Source organism: Mirounga angustirostris, unplaced genomic scaffold, assembly GCF_029215605.1.
Source record: "Mirounga angustirostris isolate CCGP_5_RB_7025 unplaced genomic scaffold, mMirAng1.0.hap1 SCAF_7, whole genome shotgun sequence".
NCBI classification, from domain to species: domain Eukaryota; kingdom Metazoa; phylum Chordata; class Mammalia; order Carnivora; family Phocidae; genus Mirounga; species Mirounga angustirostris.
Genome location: NW_026991715.1, coordinates 26,280,537 through 26,299,255, shown reverse-complemented (window position 1 = coordinate 26,299,255; position 18,719 = coordinate 26,280,537). Strand labels below are relative to the sequence as shown.

Sequence of the window (18,719 nt, the reverse complement as noted above, 5' to 3'; positions counted from 1 at the left end):
CACAGGTCAACATATGGTGATGATTGGGGATGCATAGGAAAAGATAATGAAAAAAGGAATGCAGATCATTAAATGAGACTTGAAGTTTAGGGAAAGCTAGAAATGTCTGTCACCCTATGGAGTAAACAGGAAACAGTCATGTGTTGCCCACCCCCCATCTTTCTGTTTTGAGAAATTCAAAACTACAGAAACATGGGAAGAATAGTATCCCCCCCTCCTTTTTTTTGGTCCTGTACTATATACTCTTCACCCAGAGCGATAATTTGCCATATTTATTTTATGTCCTTCTCTCTAGCATATACTTTATTTTGCTAAACCATTTGAAAGTGAACTGCAGACCTGATAACAATTCACCCCTCACCGTATCTTTAAGATGTCTCTTATATTTTACAATCTAGGATCCAGTCAGGGTACATTACATTTGGTGGTTAGGTTTCTTCAGTCTTCTTTGTTATTTTATTTTATTTTATTTAAGTTTATTTAAGTAATCTGTACACCCAGTGTGGGGCTTGAGCTCACAACCCCGAGATCAAGAGTCACATGCTCTTCTGAGTAAGGCAGCCAGGTGCCCTCAGTCTTCTTTAAGAGAGAACAGTTCTGCCTTTTTCTTTCTTTCATAAACATGACTTAGGAAGAATCTGGCCAGTTGTCTTTTAGAATATGTCATAATTTGGGGGCGCCTGGGTGGCTCAGTCATTAAATGTCTGCCTTTGGCTCAGGTCATGGTCCCAGGGTCCTGGGATCAAGCCCTACATCGGGCTCCCTGCTCGGCGGGAAGTCTGCTTCTCCCTCCCCCACTCCTCCTGCTTGTGTTCCCTCTCTCGCTGTGTCTCTCTCTGTCAAATAAAATCTTAAAAAAAAAAAAAGAAGAATATACCATAATTTAGTTTCACCTAGTTTTTCATGATGAGATTTAGGTGAAATTATTTTCTTGAAGAACTGTATGGGTGATGTTCTGTACTTTTTTTTTTAAAGTTTATTTATTTATTCTTAAGTAATCTGTACACCCAACCTGGGGCTTGAACTCACAACCTGGGATCGAGTCACATGGTCTTCCAACTGAGCCAGCCAGGCTCTCCGTGATGTTCTGTACTTTGAATATTGTCACATCAGAAGGCACATTATCTGTTCTTTCCATAATGGGGGATGCGAAATTTGATTACCTGTATCTCTTTGTTGTAAAGGTACAGTGCTGCAAGTTAGAAGTGATCCTTGAGGTGATACTTTGCCAAAGGGTAGATACCTTGTCTTTCACCAGTGTTGGACCCATTGGCTTTAGCATGTTGATGATCTTTGCTTAACTTACTTTGCTGTTACAAAGTGATAATTTTCTAATTGTATATTTCTCCTACAATTATATAATAGCTGGTATTCTGTATAGAAGAACTTTCCCACTTTTCCCTGTGCTCCTCCTCTTAAAAAAAAAAAAGACTATTTCAAGGATTATCTTTGTATTTTTAATATTTTCATTCTTTTTGTTTATTAGATTACCCCAAATTTAGCCAGTGGAAGCCCTTTCAAAGTTCTCTCCTATGTCCTTTTGACATGACCCCATTAGTCTTTAAGTAATCTTTCTGGCACAAAAAGGTATTCCAGGCTTATACTTTCCATGCCCTAGTTGAAATCAGCCACTTACCCAAGGAACCCTGGTTCTTTTAGTAGGAAATGGTATTTAGAAACGAGGGGCTGGGTTCCAGGTGTGGTAAGTGTTGTGTAGCTCTTTACTGCCATTTTGCAGAATATATTTACACCACATGGATGAGAAAACCAATGGAATAGAATTCTGTGTTTAATGTATGGTGTTGTTTCCTCGGAGCTATTGTGAAAAACATTCAAAATAGCTTTAATAGTGTGCTGAATGTAATTTAATCATTGTTTTGTAATTTTACAATGCGTACCTATATATAAACACATAATGCTAACATTCGTTAACTCTTCACCATGTGATAGTTCCTGCGCTACACACTTAACATTTACCTTTGAACATTTTATGTTCAAAGGGAGGTATTTTATCATTCCTTTTGTACAGATAATAAACATTAAGCAAATAATCCAAGATTACTGGTTAGTAACTGATAAAGGCATTGTTTGAGCCCAGGTCTGTCTCCAGATTTCTAGGTTTACTACATTGTTATTCCATCTTCAGCCTAACATTGATTTGTAGAGGATTCTTCACCATAGGTTTTTATGTATAGACCTGTAGCTGCAGAATATATCTTGGAATCGAATCTGTACTGCTCTTAGGATCCACCCTGAGAGATTTTTCATTGTTAAAGTTCGAGGGATGTACTTGCTTTCCAGGTGAAGAAGATAATTGAGTAAAATATCTTCATTAATGAGTATTTTAAGTAATTGATCTTGTATTGAAAGTTGCATGTGATGACAAGAAATTCATTAGTTTTAGAGTTGAAGAAACAGAAAAATATAGTTACTTTAAGCATTCCAGTCTGTTTTCCAAGTTTTGGTTGGGGTTTCTAAGCATGTGTAGAATGGCCATCAGAATTGAAAGATGGAGTTACTCCAGGAGCAGCACGCTGCTTTGGCACAGTCTCCTTAATGAGAAGGTACACTTAAAAGGATTGTTAATTCTTCATACAGAGCTGCAGATTAGAATTTAATATTTCGTTTTAAAATGGAATTGAACCAGTAGATACGCCTACAGTGAATTCATTAGGTTTGGAATGTTTGAAGGGTGTAAAAAGATAGCTGCTTTGTTGAAGGATGGCAGTATTACCACCCCACCTCAGCCTGCCCACCGTCACTCACATAACTGGCTGAGAGGGTATGGTTGATCTGTTTTAGGAAGCTCTGAGTCATCACCGCTTCCGCACCATTTTTTGCCCAGGTGGAACCCATTATTTTATTCCCTAACCCAGAGCTGCTATTTTTTCTTCTAATAGCTCTGGTTAATTTCTGCAGTATGTTGTAGTTTCAGAACAGGTGGCTCATTCTGGTGTTGCTGATCTGAAATGTCATGACTTCCTAGTTTTTCCATCTTCATCGTGACTTCCCTCTTTCAGGCTCTGTAGAGCAGCTTTCAGGTGTGCACTGTGTAAATGATTAATACCTCCTTGAATGTACCGTTTAAAATTTTTACTACCAAGAAGTATCTCTAAGACTTACGGCCTGTTTCTGTCAAGTTTTGTTTGTTTTGACCTTCTATAATAGCTTTTATTGGTCTTGGACACACCAAGCCTAATAATACTACCACAAGCCTGTCTCAGAGATAGTTGGTACAAAAACTACGAGAAACCAGAGTGCCTGGCTGGCTCAGTCGGTAGAGCATGCTACTCTTGATTTTGGGGCTGTGAGTTTGAGCCCCACATTGGACGTGGAGCCTGCTTAAAACACAACAAAAAACCCTACAAGAAACTCCTTTCTATGCCCAGCTTTACACAGTCAACAACTACTTGCTGTCCCATTTAAACAAAATAACATAACCACCCACATCATGTGGGAGAATTAGCCAGTTTACTACTACAATCGTCCTTTGTTCTGGGAGCGTCTTTTGTGTTCTTTCTTGAGTGCTTAGCATCTTATGACCCTCAAACCAGGTGCATTGTAGGGACCAGGATTTACTAGGCATCTCAGTGATTAATTCCCTTTCTCATTGATAGGTTATCAGCCAAATAACAGAGTGGCATACATATCCTACCTGTCAGCCAGTGGTTGTCAAACTTTAGTATGCATCAGAACTACCTAGAGCCCTTATTAAACCACAAATTGCTGGGGGCTACACCAGAGATTCTGATTAAGTCTGGAGTGGGGCCTGAGAATTTGCATTTTTACCAATTTCCCAAGTGAGGCTGATGGTGCTGGTCTAAGGGTCTGTCGGGGTTGTAAACTTAAATGAAACAGAGCCCAGTTCTGTCCACTTTAAAGAAAAGGTATAAAAGGATACTGGGTCGCTACAGAATTGCTGGGATTACTGGAGAAGTAGACTTGGGGCTAGACAACCATGTTCATACTCCTAACCCCAAGCAGTCCACTACTTGGACTGTTGACCACCTACACGATATACTGCGTATGTTGACTGACCCTGCTGCTATCACTAACTGCCAGCATTGATTGTGTGCAGTTCTTGTTTGTCGGTATCACTGTATTCTAAGTTTTGGACATGTGTGTCTGATTAGTAGCACTTGGATCATTTGTCCATGCTCTAGTTTTATGTGAGGTTGGAAAAATGAAAATCTGGTGTTTTCAGCTTCCACCAAAATTCATAAGCTGAAGTATTCTCCAAAGAGTTCATTCATGGCTTGACTTCCTTGGTGGATATTTTTGACCATCTGAATTTTAGTAGTTGGCAAAATATGGCCTGGGGGCCAAATTAACCTACCAACTATTCTGTAAATAAGACTTTATTGGAATGCAGCCACATCCATTCGTTTACCTACATTTTTATGGTTTTCATGTTACAAAGGAAAAGTTAAATAGTTGTGACAAAAATCATATGACCTAAAAAGCCTAGAATATTTACTATCTCACCCTTTATAGAAAAAGTTTGCCAACCCCTGATAGGAATAATGCTAATATTTCTATTTGGGTCCACGCAGTCAGCATTTATAGATGCTGTGGGAGAACTACATGTTCATTTGGCCATATGATCCCTCTGAAATAAAATTGAAGGGAAAACTTACAGATATTTGAAGTAGGGCTTTTAGAATCTAAAATTGATAAACTTCGTCAGCCTGTCTTTATGCAGAGAACCGAAGAATCACATATATATTTCAAGAACTTGTGAATTATATTCTTGCTTAGAGTTTAAAATTTGAGAAGTGAGTTCCAAATCCTTCGTCAGCTATTAGTGGCGTTATCGATGTTGTTCCCAAAATGTCCTCTGAATTGAGAACGGAAATTATATGACATAAATTTAGTTGAGAATCTGAGAAAATTCTGGCACTTTTTGACACTAGCCTATCCTTATTTGGCAGGTCACATTATGGGAGTTCTAACTTGTTTGCCACTAAAACAAAATTAGCTTTATGTCAGAAATAAATTGCACATTTCCATAGGACAGGCATTTTGGGTTATGACTTTTAACGTAAAGGGTGGGGCCCCAGCAGCTATTTATGTGTGGCCACACCTATAAGAAAAAGGAGGGTGGGGGGAAGGACCCAGACTGGGAAAGAACTAATACTGTTCTCATTCACAAGGATGTGTTATATATGAGAGAGACTACAAGGATATCTACAAAATACGAGATTTATTAAGGTTTACAGTATACATTTCATATTTATCCCAGTCTGTCTTCAAGTGAGATTATACTATTTCACCTGTAGTGTAAGAACCTTACAACAGTGCATTACCATTTTTACCTCCTGTCCTTTGTGCTCTTATTGAGATACATTTTAGTTGTATGCATAGTGTAAGCCCACAGCACATTTTTGTTGTCATCTTTTTTGTTAATGTTTTTTATTTTTTTTTAAAGATTTTATTATTCAGAGCTCGTGCATGCTCAGAAGCGGGGTGAGGGGCGCTAGAAGAGGGAGGTGGGAGACAAAGAATCCCTGGCAGAATCCATGCTGAGCTCAGAGCCCAACACAGATATCAGGGATCCATCCCATCACCCCAAGATCATGACTGGGTCAGACCCAAGAGTCTGGCATGCTCAGCTGACTGAGCCACCCAGGTGCCCTTTTTGTTAATGCTTTTTAAGCTGTTGATTATTGTTTAAATAATTAGAAAAAAAGATTTATATTTTCCCAAGTAGTTTCCATTTTCAGTTCTCTTCATTCCTTTGTGTAGTTTCAAATTTCCATCTGGTATTGTTTTTCCTCCTTTATGAAGGACTTTTAACATTTCTTTTATAGGGCAGGTCTGCAGGTGATTAATTCATTCAGACTTTATATATGTGAAAAATATTTTCCCTTTGTTTTTGAAAGCTGTTTTGACTGGCAATAGAAATCTAGGTTGATAATTGTTTTTCTTTTGTGACTTTAAAGATGTTACTACAGTAGTTGTCTGGATTGCATTGTTTTTGACGAGAAGCCTGCTGTAATTTTTTTTTTTTAAGATTTTTTATTTATTTATTTATTTGAGAGAGAGAGAATGAGTGAGAGCACATGAGAGGGGTTAGGGTCAGAGGGAGAAGCAGACTCCCCGCCGAGCAAGGAGACCGATGCGGGACTCGATCCAGGGACTCCAGGGTCATGACCTGAGCCGAAGGCAGTCGCTCAACCAACTGAGCCACCCAGGCACCCTGCCTGCTGTAATTCTAATCTTTATGTAATTTATCTTGTTTCTTGAGCTGCTTTTATAGTTTTGTCTCCATTATTTTTTAAAAACAGTTTGGTCTTGATGTGCTTTGGTGCTGTTTTCCTAGTATTTCTTGTGCTTTGGGGTTTGTTGAACTTCCTGGATGTGTAAGTTTATAGTTCTCATCAAAAAGGGGATATTTTCCATAATTCAGTTTTTTTCCTCTGTTCTCCTTCTGCCTTGAAGTGACTCCAGTTACACTTTTGTTAGGCTGCTTGAAGTTGTTCCACAATTCATTAGTGCTCTGTTCAAGTTTTTTCCATCTTTTTCTGTTTTCTTTTTGCTTTCTATTCTTGTGTATTCAAGTTTATTAACCTCTTCTGCAAAGTCTTATTGTGCTATTCATCCCATCCAGTGTATTGTACATCTCAGATACTGTTTTCATCTCTGAAGTTTTTTTAATGTCCCTTCTTACATGCTTAATCTTTTCTGTATCTTCCTGAATATATGGAATATAATTTTAATAAGTTTTAAATGGTTTTTCTTATTCTATTATCTGTGTAATTGGTAAATGGGTTTTAATTGATTTTTCTCCTCATTATGAGTCATTTTTTCCTCCTGCTCTGCACGCCTGGTAATTTTTGATTGAATACCAGAGATTGTGATTTTTACCTTTTTATGTACTGGGATTTTCATATTTCTTTTTTTTTTTTTTTTAAGATTTTATTTATTTATTTGACAGAGAGAGACACAATAAGAGAGGGAACACAAGCAGGGGGAGTGGGAGAGAGAGAAGCACGCTTCCCGCCGAGCAGGGAGCCCGATGCGGGGCTCAATCCCAGGACCCTGGGATCATGACCTGAGCCGAAGGCAGACGCTTAACGACTGAGCCACCCAGGCTCCCCGGTTTTCATATTTCTTATAAATATTACTCAACTTTGTTCTGGGACACAATCAAGTGACTTGGAAATTATTTGATTCTTTTAGGCCTTTTTTTGAGCTGTGTTTGTAGTGCCAGAGTAGAATTTAATCTGTTTAATTTTGCCCCAATATTGAGTCCAAAGCCTTCTGAGTACTAAAGTAAATGCACTGTGAATTATGAGACTTTCTATTCTGCCTGATGGAAATAGGAACTCTTCGTGTCCCTGTGTGAGTTTTAGGTATATGTTCCCTCTGATCCAGGGTGTTCAAACCTCAGCACTATGGACATTTTGGCCCAGATGAGCCTTTATTCTGGGTCCTTGTCCTGTGCATTGGAGGATGTTTACTAACATCTTTGGCTTCTAGTCACTCGATGCTAGTAACACCACTCCCTACCTCCACACTAAATTGTGACAACCCAAAATGTCTCTAGATACTGCTCTTGTCATCCAGGGGACAAAAATCATTCCTGGTTGAGGACTTATTTAATTCTTTCAAATAGTTCTTTCCCTGAGTTCTTTTTTTCCCCCCACATGATAGGATGATCAGTACTCAATTTAAGACTTGAGGAGCACCTTCTGTAGGTTTCCAGAACATACTCTTATCTCTCTGTAACACGCTGTCTCATGTTCTGCAAACTCTAGCCAGTTTCTACTCCCTAGACTGCCCCCTCCTTCTCCTCAACTAAAGATACTGGCAGGCAGTAAGGTACCATCATATGAATCATCTCATTTGTTTCTCTTCTCTCAGGTGTTAAATGGTCTTGTTTCCTGATGTCTTACCTCATGAAAAAACGTTATTTCATATATTTATTTTGATTTTTAGTTGATTACGGTGGAAGGTAAGTCCAGTCCCTCTTACTCTGTCTTGACCTAAAGTTGAAGCCCCAACATTTTGTTAATAGGAGATGTCCTGAAATGTCCCTGATCACTGTACCCCTAAAAACATGCAAGTGATAGTCTGATTCCTCATAGAGTTTATTGCCCACTTTCTGGAGTATGTGTGTGTTACCAAGGACTCCAGGGTACCTGCCTCTTCTTGGTCATTCTCTTGTTCATTCTGTCCATTCAGCAAGATAGCAACTATGTAATGGGTCAGAAGGTCTAGATGTTTTCACATGGTGTTATGTTAGAGTGACAGAGTTAATCGCTTCTTGGCCTTTTGGCTCAGATCAAGTGAGAGTGAGAGTGTTAAAATAGCCCTAAGGAAAAACTGTAAGTTAATATTGTCCTCCATGAATGCACGGTTTCTGATGATCTTTTGTAATGGAAATGGAAAGAAATGTATTCACCAAATCAATACCTGAGACTTAATCAGTTCCAGCAACAATGTTATGTTGAGACTATTGGTTGGAATTCGGTTGTCTGTGGCAATCTGTAGGCATTTTTTTTTTTTTTTTTTTTTTTAGGATACGTTTACTTTCTGAGGACAGTATATGGTAGGGACCTTCACCATTGAATACTCAAGTCTTTACTGGACGCCCTAGTCTTTGCTGTCCTTTGCCTATATGGAAGAAATATTATCTTTTATTTACTGTTTTCTTCTGGAGAATGGGATATGGGCAATTTTGGAGGTTTCCACTTGGCTTTTTCCACTATTAGAGCTATTACCACATAGGTCATGGACCCATTTTGGGGGTTATTTTAACAAGTATATACATTCTAATTATAAACTCAGGAATTTGAGAGGGACTATTAGATGGATTTGCAAGCTCAGTGAGTTCACTATGAGCTAGACTTTGGCAAGGACTTTATTACTTCAATTCAGAAGGTTTTGACTGGGTGGTTGGTTCTTTTGCTCCACAGAACCTCAGCTGGGATCATTCTCTCAGTTCCATTCGTCTACTGGTCTAAGAAGACATCACTTACATATCTGATGCTTTGGTGCTGTTCCGCGTGGCCTTTCTCCATGAGACTAGTGGGCTTCCTCACATCATTGGTGGTCTCAGGGTACTTGAACTGTACAAGTTACACATCTTTACCTCTGCCACATTCTTTTGATCTGAACAAATCAAAGGACCAACCAGGTTCTTGGGGAAGGCACATAAGATTCCAATTTTTGATGGAGTGGTAAGGTCCTATTGAAAGAGCATATAAGATAAGAAATACCATTGTAGCCATCTTTGGAAATATTAATTTACCACATCACTACTCTTACCTGCTGTCGTCAAGAATTTTATAGACCTTTCTCATTTGTTATGGTTTTCCCTTTTAATTTATTCTTTATATATGTATATAGAAAAAATATTTTTCACTCCCATTTTCCTAAGGATTTAGCAGAGATGGTGTGGTCATTGAATCCATCATGGTTAATTAGTAGTTGTAATTTTTGGTATGACAGATTATGGCTCTTTTTCTTAGTGACTCCATGTTTTCTTATTAATCTGTTAAAAAACAGGTTGTCTTAGCTGTCTTTTTCTTCTGTTATCTGATAATTCTCTTAGCCAATTGCATATCAAAGCAGGAGGGCAGTGTTGGGGAGTTGCCTGTCCTGGTATAAAGGCATTGTTCCTTATAAGAGAATAAGGATGTACCTTTTATATAGAGAATTTAAGCTTGTTTATAATCTCTGTGCACCAGCATTCTACATAAGTGATAAAGTAGACCATTCTGTCAGGAATTTGGGCTGTTCCCGCATTCTGCCTTTTACTCTGCCGCTCCTCTAGGCTGAGATTATACTGTATCATACTGGGAGTTTTAATACCTAGTTATCTGAGGACTAGAGAAAAGTTCCTAGCCTCTCTCACAGAGTAACAGGATTGTCCCACTGGACTTTTTTTGTTAGTGGTTGATTAATATCGCTTTGGGTCTCTTTAGAAAAAGACTTTTTAGAAAGTCATATTTTTAGAGGAATATTGACAAACTGGGTCCTGTCCAAAGGAGGTTAGCCAGGATGCTTTTAAAGATGTGGAACCTGCAAATACTGAGACTGAATAATCTGGAGGAAATAATAAATTAAAAGCTTATGACGATATGATAATTCTTTTTGAATAGTTGGATGTCATTGAGGAAGAAGGGTTATATCTGCTTAGAAATGAAATAGACTTTCATATGAAATGAGAAGTTTTTGATTTCTGGCATTGCTTGAGTAGAGACCGTCAGCCATCCTAAAGAGGGAGGGGTTCCTGTATGAGTGGAAGTAGCTCTTTACCTTTTCAGATTTCTTTCAATTCAGAGATTTTATTAGTCTTCCATAGTTAATAGTATTGTCATAAACAGTTGTTGGCTTAAAATCAGAATTGTGGGGTGTTAAGATATTTTGAAAAATACATTTGAAAAATCTAAATTTTTTTCTGTTCTCCAGGATTTAAATACTATTTATTCTTATCTTCATGGAATGGAAATACTATCAAATCTCAGAGAACATCAGCTTAGGTAAGTGTGATGCTCTCTTTAAGAGCTTTTGTGATGGAGTTATTCAAATGGGTTTGGATAATTACGGGGCCAAATTATTTGGGGGCTTTTTGTAGGACAGGCTTAGGACTTTGGATTTTCTCATCACAGTTTTCGTTAGTCATGGGGCCTTGAGCAAATCTTAACATCTACACTGCAGTTTTATCTTCGATGAAATAAAGACAATGAGATTATCTTTGTTACAGTGTTTTGAGGGTTACATGAGAATATCTGAAGCAAAACACAGTGTTCAGTATTTGCCAGCCAGTGAAAACAAAACTGCTAACTTGCTGTAATTCTTTTTGATATTATGTCAAATGCTTAAGATGGACAGGGTATGATGTAGTGTTGTATTAAAGTGCAAGGATCACAACTCCTGATCTGGTATGAGCTCCTGTGAACAAGACCCATAAACTTTCCAAACCCTGTTTTCCTATTCTGTAAAATGAGGTTTCTTTCCTGCTACCTTATGTCATTGTGATTACATTTATAAAAACACTTTTAAGTGTTGTAAAGCGTTTACTGTAGTAACTCTGTATAACATTAATTAAAGTGTAGGTTCCTTCCATAACCAGATCATCCATTACTTTTTCTGGCCCTTCTTTAAGTTTCTGGTTAGGGACTAGACCAGATTGCTAAAATATAATTGTTAGGGCCTATTATTTTCTCTTTTCTGTATAACATAATTCAGATGTCAGCATGTGTCTGGAAGAAGAAGAAAGCTGAAAACTAGAGCATTTAGTAATACTAAAAGCATTTTTAAATGCAATCACATATATATGTATATATACGTGTGTGTGTGTGTATGCCTCTGTCAGTAACTTTTTTTCCCCTTGCCAGTAATTTCTTAACAGGACGAATCAATGGTGAATCAGACAAATGTGTATTTTTCCATAACAGAAAAGGAACATTGTTCAGTATGAATTGGCAGGTTATAAAATGTACATAATAGTATTATATTTGTTGCCTCTTAATATTATTCAGTTGATGTTTTTGAAAATACCGCATTTGATGTATATATTTCTAAACTCTTGGAGAAGTGAAGTTAGTGGTAGATATGATAATTTTATTTTTTATTTTTATTTATTTTTTAACATATAATGTATTATTTGATATGATAATTTTCTGTTGAAGTAATTATAACAGTATTTTTAAAACAAAATTGAAGATAAAATCATTAAATTTTTGGCTTTTTTTTAATATGTTAGATTAATGTCTGCAAGAGCACGCTATGAGAGATACAGTGGCAATCAAATTCTTTTTTGGTAAGTATTTCCTTAATTAGCTTAAAATAATAGCTTTAATGTTTAAATTTTGACTTTTAGCATTGAAATTTATTTGGAAGGAATTTCTTTAGAGTAGATTGAAATATATTCATAAACTGAAATAGTGCACAAAAAGTTTAATAAATAAAATAGTATGTATTAGTAACTTAACCAGGTGAACATATAGAAAGAATATTTCAGCTCTCCTGAGGCTCTAGTCACCTCTCTTGGAAAGGTAATCCAGTTCTGACTTCCATCACCATAGATGAGTTTTAACTCATTTTGAACCCCACATAGATAAAAATTGTTTGGTTAGGCTTTTTTTTTTTTTAACTTGATAAATGTCTAAGATTCTTCTATGTTTTTGCATTAATTATTTTTCACTGCTTTACTGTATGTGTGAAAATGACACAGTTCATTTATCATTTCCACTCTTGATAGATACTAGGGTTGTTTCCAGTTTTTTCCTATTGTGAATAATAAAGTTTCTATGAACATTTTGTTCATGTCTTTTTGTGCCCTTATATAGTCATTACTGTTGGGCATATTCTTAGGAATAGAATTACTGGAAATGTGTGTGATCAAATTTAGGAGAATCTGACATTAGAATCTGATTCACATATTTCATCTTGTTATCTCACTGTGATTTCATTTACATCTCCCTGCTTATTGATGATGATGAATGATTTTCATGTTTTTGTAGGCTATTTGGATAGCTTTTTTATGAAATCTGATTTGAGTGTTTAACCATTTTTTAATTGGGTTATCTGTAGTATTTCAATTAGTAGAAATTTATTTATGAATTCTGTATCCATGTCCTTTGTTGGGATACTTACATTGTATGTATCTTCTCCCACTTTGTGGTTTTCCTTTTTACTCTATTAAAGGCATCCTTTGGAGAGGAGAAATTTCTAACTTTCTCAGTTTTTCTTTTGCGATGAATGCTTTTCGTGTTCTACTTAAAAAACAAAGTCTTTACCTTTCTCAAGATGATGAAAATACTCTTAACTATGTTCCTTCTAAAAATTTTGGCAGCGATGACCTCTTTTTATTATATAGATTCACCTGGTATATTGGGATGGTATTAACTTTCATGTTTCATTACCAGCCCATTATATTTATCACTTTTTGAAAGCATTAAACTGGACTCATAAGGATTTTAATACCTATCTTGATTCATTTGTTGATCCATTCATTTATTATTAAAAGCTTGTCTGCTATACATTATGCTTACCTTTGTGTAGAGTGGTGGGGAGACATAGTGTTTGTCTTTATTGAGCTTACTGTTGAGTAGAGTAGAGAAAGTTAAAAGTTAAACATATTTAAGTGCTCTCAAGGAAAAGAATAGATAAATAGATCATTGGAACTGAATTGAGAGCCCAGAAGTAAACCCTTGTGAAGTTTTTTTTTTTTTTTTTTTTTTTTTTTGATGGCCTCCAGCTAAGATCTGTCAGTAGTGTGGGCATAACACAATTGAGGATTAAAAAGGAACCACTGATGAACAGTTCATTTATGATGAAGGTGCTAAAGCATTTCAGAGAGGACAGCATAGTTTTTTCAGCAAATGATGCTGGGTTAATTGAGTATTTACTTGCAAAAAGTTAATTTAGACCCTTACCTTACATCATACAAAATTAATACATACAAAAATTAATGAGCTGTCACTTTACAGCCATTAGAATAGCCCCAGTCAAAAATGTAGAGAGTAGCAAGTATTGGCACCAGTACGGTAGCAACTGGAATCCTCATGTGTTGGTGGTGTGGATGTTAAATGATAGAGTTACTGTAGGAAACAGTGGCAGTTTCTCAAAAAGTTAAACAATTTTACCACGTGACCCAGTAATTCCACTTTTGCATATTTATACTAGAGAAATGAAAACATACGCATACAGACTGTACACAGATGTTCTTAGTAGTGCTATTTGTATTTCCAGCCTAAAACCGGGAATGATCAAAATTTTTGATGAATGGATAAATAAAATGTCATGTATCTGTATAGTGGAATACTATTTGGCAATAAAAAAGGAATAAAGCATTTATATATACTGCAACATGGATAAACCTCAAAAACATGCTAAGTGGAAGAAGCAAGGAAGAAACACCATCTATTACATGATCCCATTTATATGAACTGTCCAGGAAAGCCACATCTATAGAGACAGAGCATGTTATTGGTTAAGAACACAAAGAAGTGTTCTAAAACTGGATTGTGGTGATCTTTGCACAGTTCTTTTAAATTTCATGAAAATTGAATTATGCACTTAAAATGGGTAAATTTATGGTATTTAAATTATACCTCAATGAACTGTTCTAAAAATATTAGGTGTTACACAGATCTGTATCTGGTTAATAATAGAATTTAAAAAGAATGTGGAAGTTAATGAAGAATTTAAATTCAGAGATTGGTGGAGGCAGAGAAGAGAGTGTGTATGGTTGATCTGAACTGGGAAGCAGCCTGGTAGAAAAAGGGAAAGTAAACCAGTGTGTTCCAGCACCATGAGGAAAGAAGAGGAACCAGCAAGAGAGGAATCTGGAGAAGCAGGTGGAGGCCATCTTAAGATTTTTTGGTCTTTATCTTAGGAGTATCTGAGGCCTTTGAATAAGATCTGGCAAGATTAAGTATGCCTTCCTTCTCTGGGCTAGAGTTTGCTTGCCCAGAGAAAAGAAAAGGAATGGCCCACATGAAGGCATTTTACTTTCCTTGGGTTTACTTAGCCAGATGCTTTGTCAAACCATGCTCTGAGAGTGAATTTTTTTTGCAAGGTCTGAACAGTTTCTTATTCATGGGCTGGCATGGTTCTCTTTGTGGTGGGAGTGAACTTCAGGATTTTTCCTACATTTATAATAGAATTTACTGACAACTTTGTGACCCCTTCAGTTAAGTGAGATAAAAATTGGAGGCTTGTGGTGGTATCTACTTAACAACTTTCTTCTCTCTTAATTTCTGGCAAATTGTTTGATTTTATTCCTCCTTGACTTTGTAAGTCCTATTTCACAAGGAAAAGGAAGTAGAATTTCTAAACAAAGAACCTTAAGTAGGAGATGTGCAGCCATTTATGTCTTAACTCAGTGAAAATTTGAAGATACTAAAAAAGAACTTAAAAGTACCTACTGGAGGGGCACCAGGGTAGCTCAGTTGGTTAACTGGCAGACTCTTGATTTTGGCTCAGGTCATGATCTCAGGGTCCTGGGGTTGGGCTCTGTGCTCAGCCCAGAGTCTGCTTGAGGATTCTTTCTCTCTCCCCTCTGCCTCCCTCCCAACCCCTGGTCCTCCCTGTTCACTCGCACATGTGCGTGGTCTCTATCTCAAATAAATCTTAAAATAATAATAATAATAATAACATACCTACTGGAAAGTTGACAATTTTTCCTTCTTATGGTCGGTAATAGGATTGACCTAGAAAGCTTACCCTGAGTGCTACGTGGAATCTTTTAGAAGCCTAGGTTTCTGGGTGGACGATGGCAGTATTCATTGAATACAGAGAATACCAGAGAAGATACAAGCTTGAAGGAAATGATAGGTAGATTTTGAATTTGTTGAGTTTGAGTTCTCTCTCTTAGATATTCAAGTTGACATGTCAAGTAGATATCTAGATAGATAAAAATCTCCAGGTCAGAGAAATTATTTGTTTTATAGATACTAGAATCTTTTACATATTGGAATTAATTAAAACCTTAGGTATGGTAAATGAAGATATTTGAAAGACAGAATGGTTAGTTTATACAATAACAACTAACAAGATTCTGGGTTTCCATTAGAGATTTAACTCAACTAAAATGCTGATAAACTTGTCTCTGGTATTCTTGTATCCTTCAAACACACATAAAATGAAAGATTTGGTAGGCATTTTGTTTATGTCAATAAAATTTAAAAGAAATGAATAGATCATGATTCAAATTATAGTTGTCAGTGAAGATACAACATTGATGAACTTGTGAATTCCAAATAATAGTCTTTAATATATATAAAAGTTATCAAAACAGGATTTTATGATATACAGATGTAGTACAATATTTAAGTTTTAATCTTCATCAGGTGTTATGATCCACTACACAAAAATGAAGAAGGCGAAGCTAATGGTATAATTAATAAAATTGAGTTAATAACCATATACTTGTGAAGTCTGTATCTTAAGGTAGTGATAACACTTTTTCCCATATGAACATGGTCTGTATAAAACCTTTGGCAACAGTCAGTATTTCCCAAAAGTCCATTAAATTTTAATGACTTAAATATTTTTAGAATGTATTTCATGTTATGTACTTTGTATTGAATCATGTTATGTATTATTTTGAGTCATATACATGTGAATACGTGTGTGTATTTACTCATTAATTTTACTTATTTTAACAGTTCAGAAACTGTTGCCAGATGTTGGTATATCCTGCTTTCTGGATCTGTGCTTATGAAAGACTCCATGGTCTTGCCTCCTTGCAGGTACATTTACATTTGCTGCTTTAGAATATGTGGCAGGCAAAGTTAATATTACAACTATTTATTTTATCTCTAATGTTAAACTGTTTTATGTAGGATGTATATTTCCTCTCAATAGGTGATAAATTTTATGAATGTGCTTGCTTGCTGGTACTATTGGAAATACTAGGAAACAACTGACAGTTCATATTTTTGAGGGTGTAATCTTTAAGTTTACATTGAGACATAGTATCTTTTATTTGGTCTTAATTTTTATATGAGATTTGATCTGATTTATCTGATGGTTTTCGGATTTATTGCTACTATTAGTGGTTATAGAGAGGGTGATCTATTTTAATAGTTAAGAAATGGGTGTTTAGAGTAAGGCAACTAGATTAAAGTCCTGATTTATCACTTACTGTTGTATGACTTCGTACAAATTTTAGTTGTCTTTGTAAAATGAGTACAATAGTACCTACTTGAAGTGTCTCTCTGAAGTTTTAGCAATCTCTACCACTCAAAGCTCTCAACAGAAGACTGTAAACATTGGCAGTCGAGAGCCAGACTACATGAGTTCATGTCTAATGTTCTACTATTTTTGGGCAAATTACCTAATCATGACTAGTTTTGAGGAATATATGAGTTTTTTATATACATATATATCTTAGAAGAGTGCCTGACTGTTATAAGGAATTGTTCATTATCACCATAATTATTAGGTAAAACAAGAGAAGGGTGGTTGGTCACATGTAGTGTTCTTCAAGAATTTAGTTTCTAGAAAGTGGCATGAGAAATTCCAACCACTAGAAAGAAAAAAATCTATAGCCAGGAATACTCTATCCAGCAAGGCCTTCATTTAGAATAGAAGGAGAGATCGAGTTTCCTAGAAAAACAAAAGTTAAAAGCAAAACCAGCCACGTCCCTGTCACACACGATGCCATCGGCCTGTGGGTCCCAAATTGACAGTCTAGCTGCCCTCCTGCCCGAGTCAGCATGCATGGCCTGCCACCTGCTCAATGCCAAGTCAACACGCCGTCACCTCACATTGCCAAGGGCTCAAATTGACACTCTTCCCCTCAAATTCCAGCCCTTGTGCTCAAGTTTGTGCACAAAAGTGGGCATAATTATAACAGCAAAATGAAGCAACCTAAACATCTATTTCTATGGAATATAGAATGGATAAAAGGAGTATGCTAGGCTGAGAACATCTCCAATAAGCACATCAAAGAACAATACATACAGCATGATTCTGGTTAGTAAAAAAGAAAAAAAAAACCTGGGAAGAATAAAACAAGATGAAACCAGAGAGGGAGACAAACCATAATAGACTCCTAAGTATAGGAAAGAAACTGAGGGTTGCTGGAGGGGAGACAAGGTGGGGTAACTGGGTGATGGGGCATGAAGGAGGACACATGATGGAATGAGCACTGGGTGGTGTATGCAACTGATGAATCACTGAACTCTACCTCTGAAACTAATAATACACTCTATGTTAATTAATTGAATTTAAATAAAGAATTTATTCTCTAAGCAATTATTAATATTTTGGGGGACTAATATTAATATTTGGTGATGTAAAAACATAATTTTTTACTGACTTATTTCCAGTAATGTTGAGAAGAGACTTTTAGACTTTTAAAGCTTTTAGTTGCAGCTATTACTTGCAAAACTTAAATTTCAATATCAGGGTATAGTCTACTTGATAGATGGTATGGGTCATCTCATTTTTTTTTTTTAATTAACATGAAATGTACTATTTGTTTCAGGGGTACGGGTCTGTGATTCATCAGTCTTACACCATTCACCACGCTCACCATAGCACATACCCTCCCCAATGTCCATCACCCAGCCACCCCATCCCTCCCACCCCCCTCCACTCCAGCAACCCTCAGTTTGTTTCCTGAGATTATGAGTCTCTTATGGTTTGTCTCCCTCTTGTTTCATCTTGTTTGATTTTTCCCTCCCTTGTCCTATGATCCTCTGTCTTGTTTCTCAGATTCCTCCTAACAGTGAGATCATAGGATATTTGTCTTTCTCTGATTGACTTATTTAGCTTAGCATAATACCCTCTGGTTCCATCCATGTCGTTGCAAATGGCAAGATTTCATTTTTTTGATGGCTGCATGATGTTTCATTGTGTGTGTGTGTGTGTATTACATCTTCCTTATCCATTCATCTGTTGTTGGACATTGAGTCTCTTTCCATAGTTTGGCTATTGTGGACATTGCTGCTATAAACATTGGGGTTCACGTGCCCCTTCGGATTACTACATTTGTATGTTTGGGGTAAATACCCAGTAGTGCAGTTGCTGAGTCGTAGGGTAGCTCTATTTTCAACTTTTTGAGGAGCCTCCATACTGTTCTCCATAGTGGTTGCACCAGCTTGCATTCCCACCAACGGTGTAGGAGGTTTCCCCTTTCTCCACATCCTCGCCGAGATCTGTCATTTCCTGACTTGTTAATTGTAGCCATTCTGACTGGTGTGAGGTGGTATCTCATGGACATTTTGATTTGGATTTCCTTGATGCTGAGT

At 36.6% G+C, this 18,719-nt stretch overlaps 1 protein-coding gene across 10 annotated transcripts in view; it reads left to right on the top strand.

The window, feature by feature from the left end:
• RAPGEF6 (Rap guanine nucleotide exchange factor 6) overlaps positions 1-18,719 on the top strand; it is a 202,531-nt gene that overhangs the window by 11,885 nt on the left and 171,927 nt on the right. For 9 of the 10 annotated variants that reach the window (XR_010412993.1, XM_064595858.1, XM_064595855.1 and 6 more), the window contains exons 2-4: positions 10,420-10,490; positions 11,717-11,773; positions 16,128-16,211. Coding sequence is in view for 9 of the 10 variants with exons in the window: in XM_064595858.1 (XP_064451928.1) it covers positions 10,420-10,490; positions 11,717-11,773; positions 16,128-16,211 (212 nt within the window). In the remaining variant the exon portion in view is untranslated. Of the gene's footprint in view, positions 1-8,921; positions 9,186-10,419; positions 10,491-11,716; positions 11,774-16,127; positions 16,212-18,719 lie in introns of all 10 variants that reach the window. The other variant, XM_064595856.1, reaches the window with a different exon arrangement.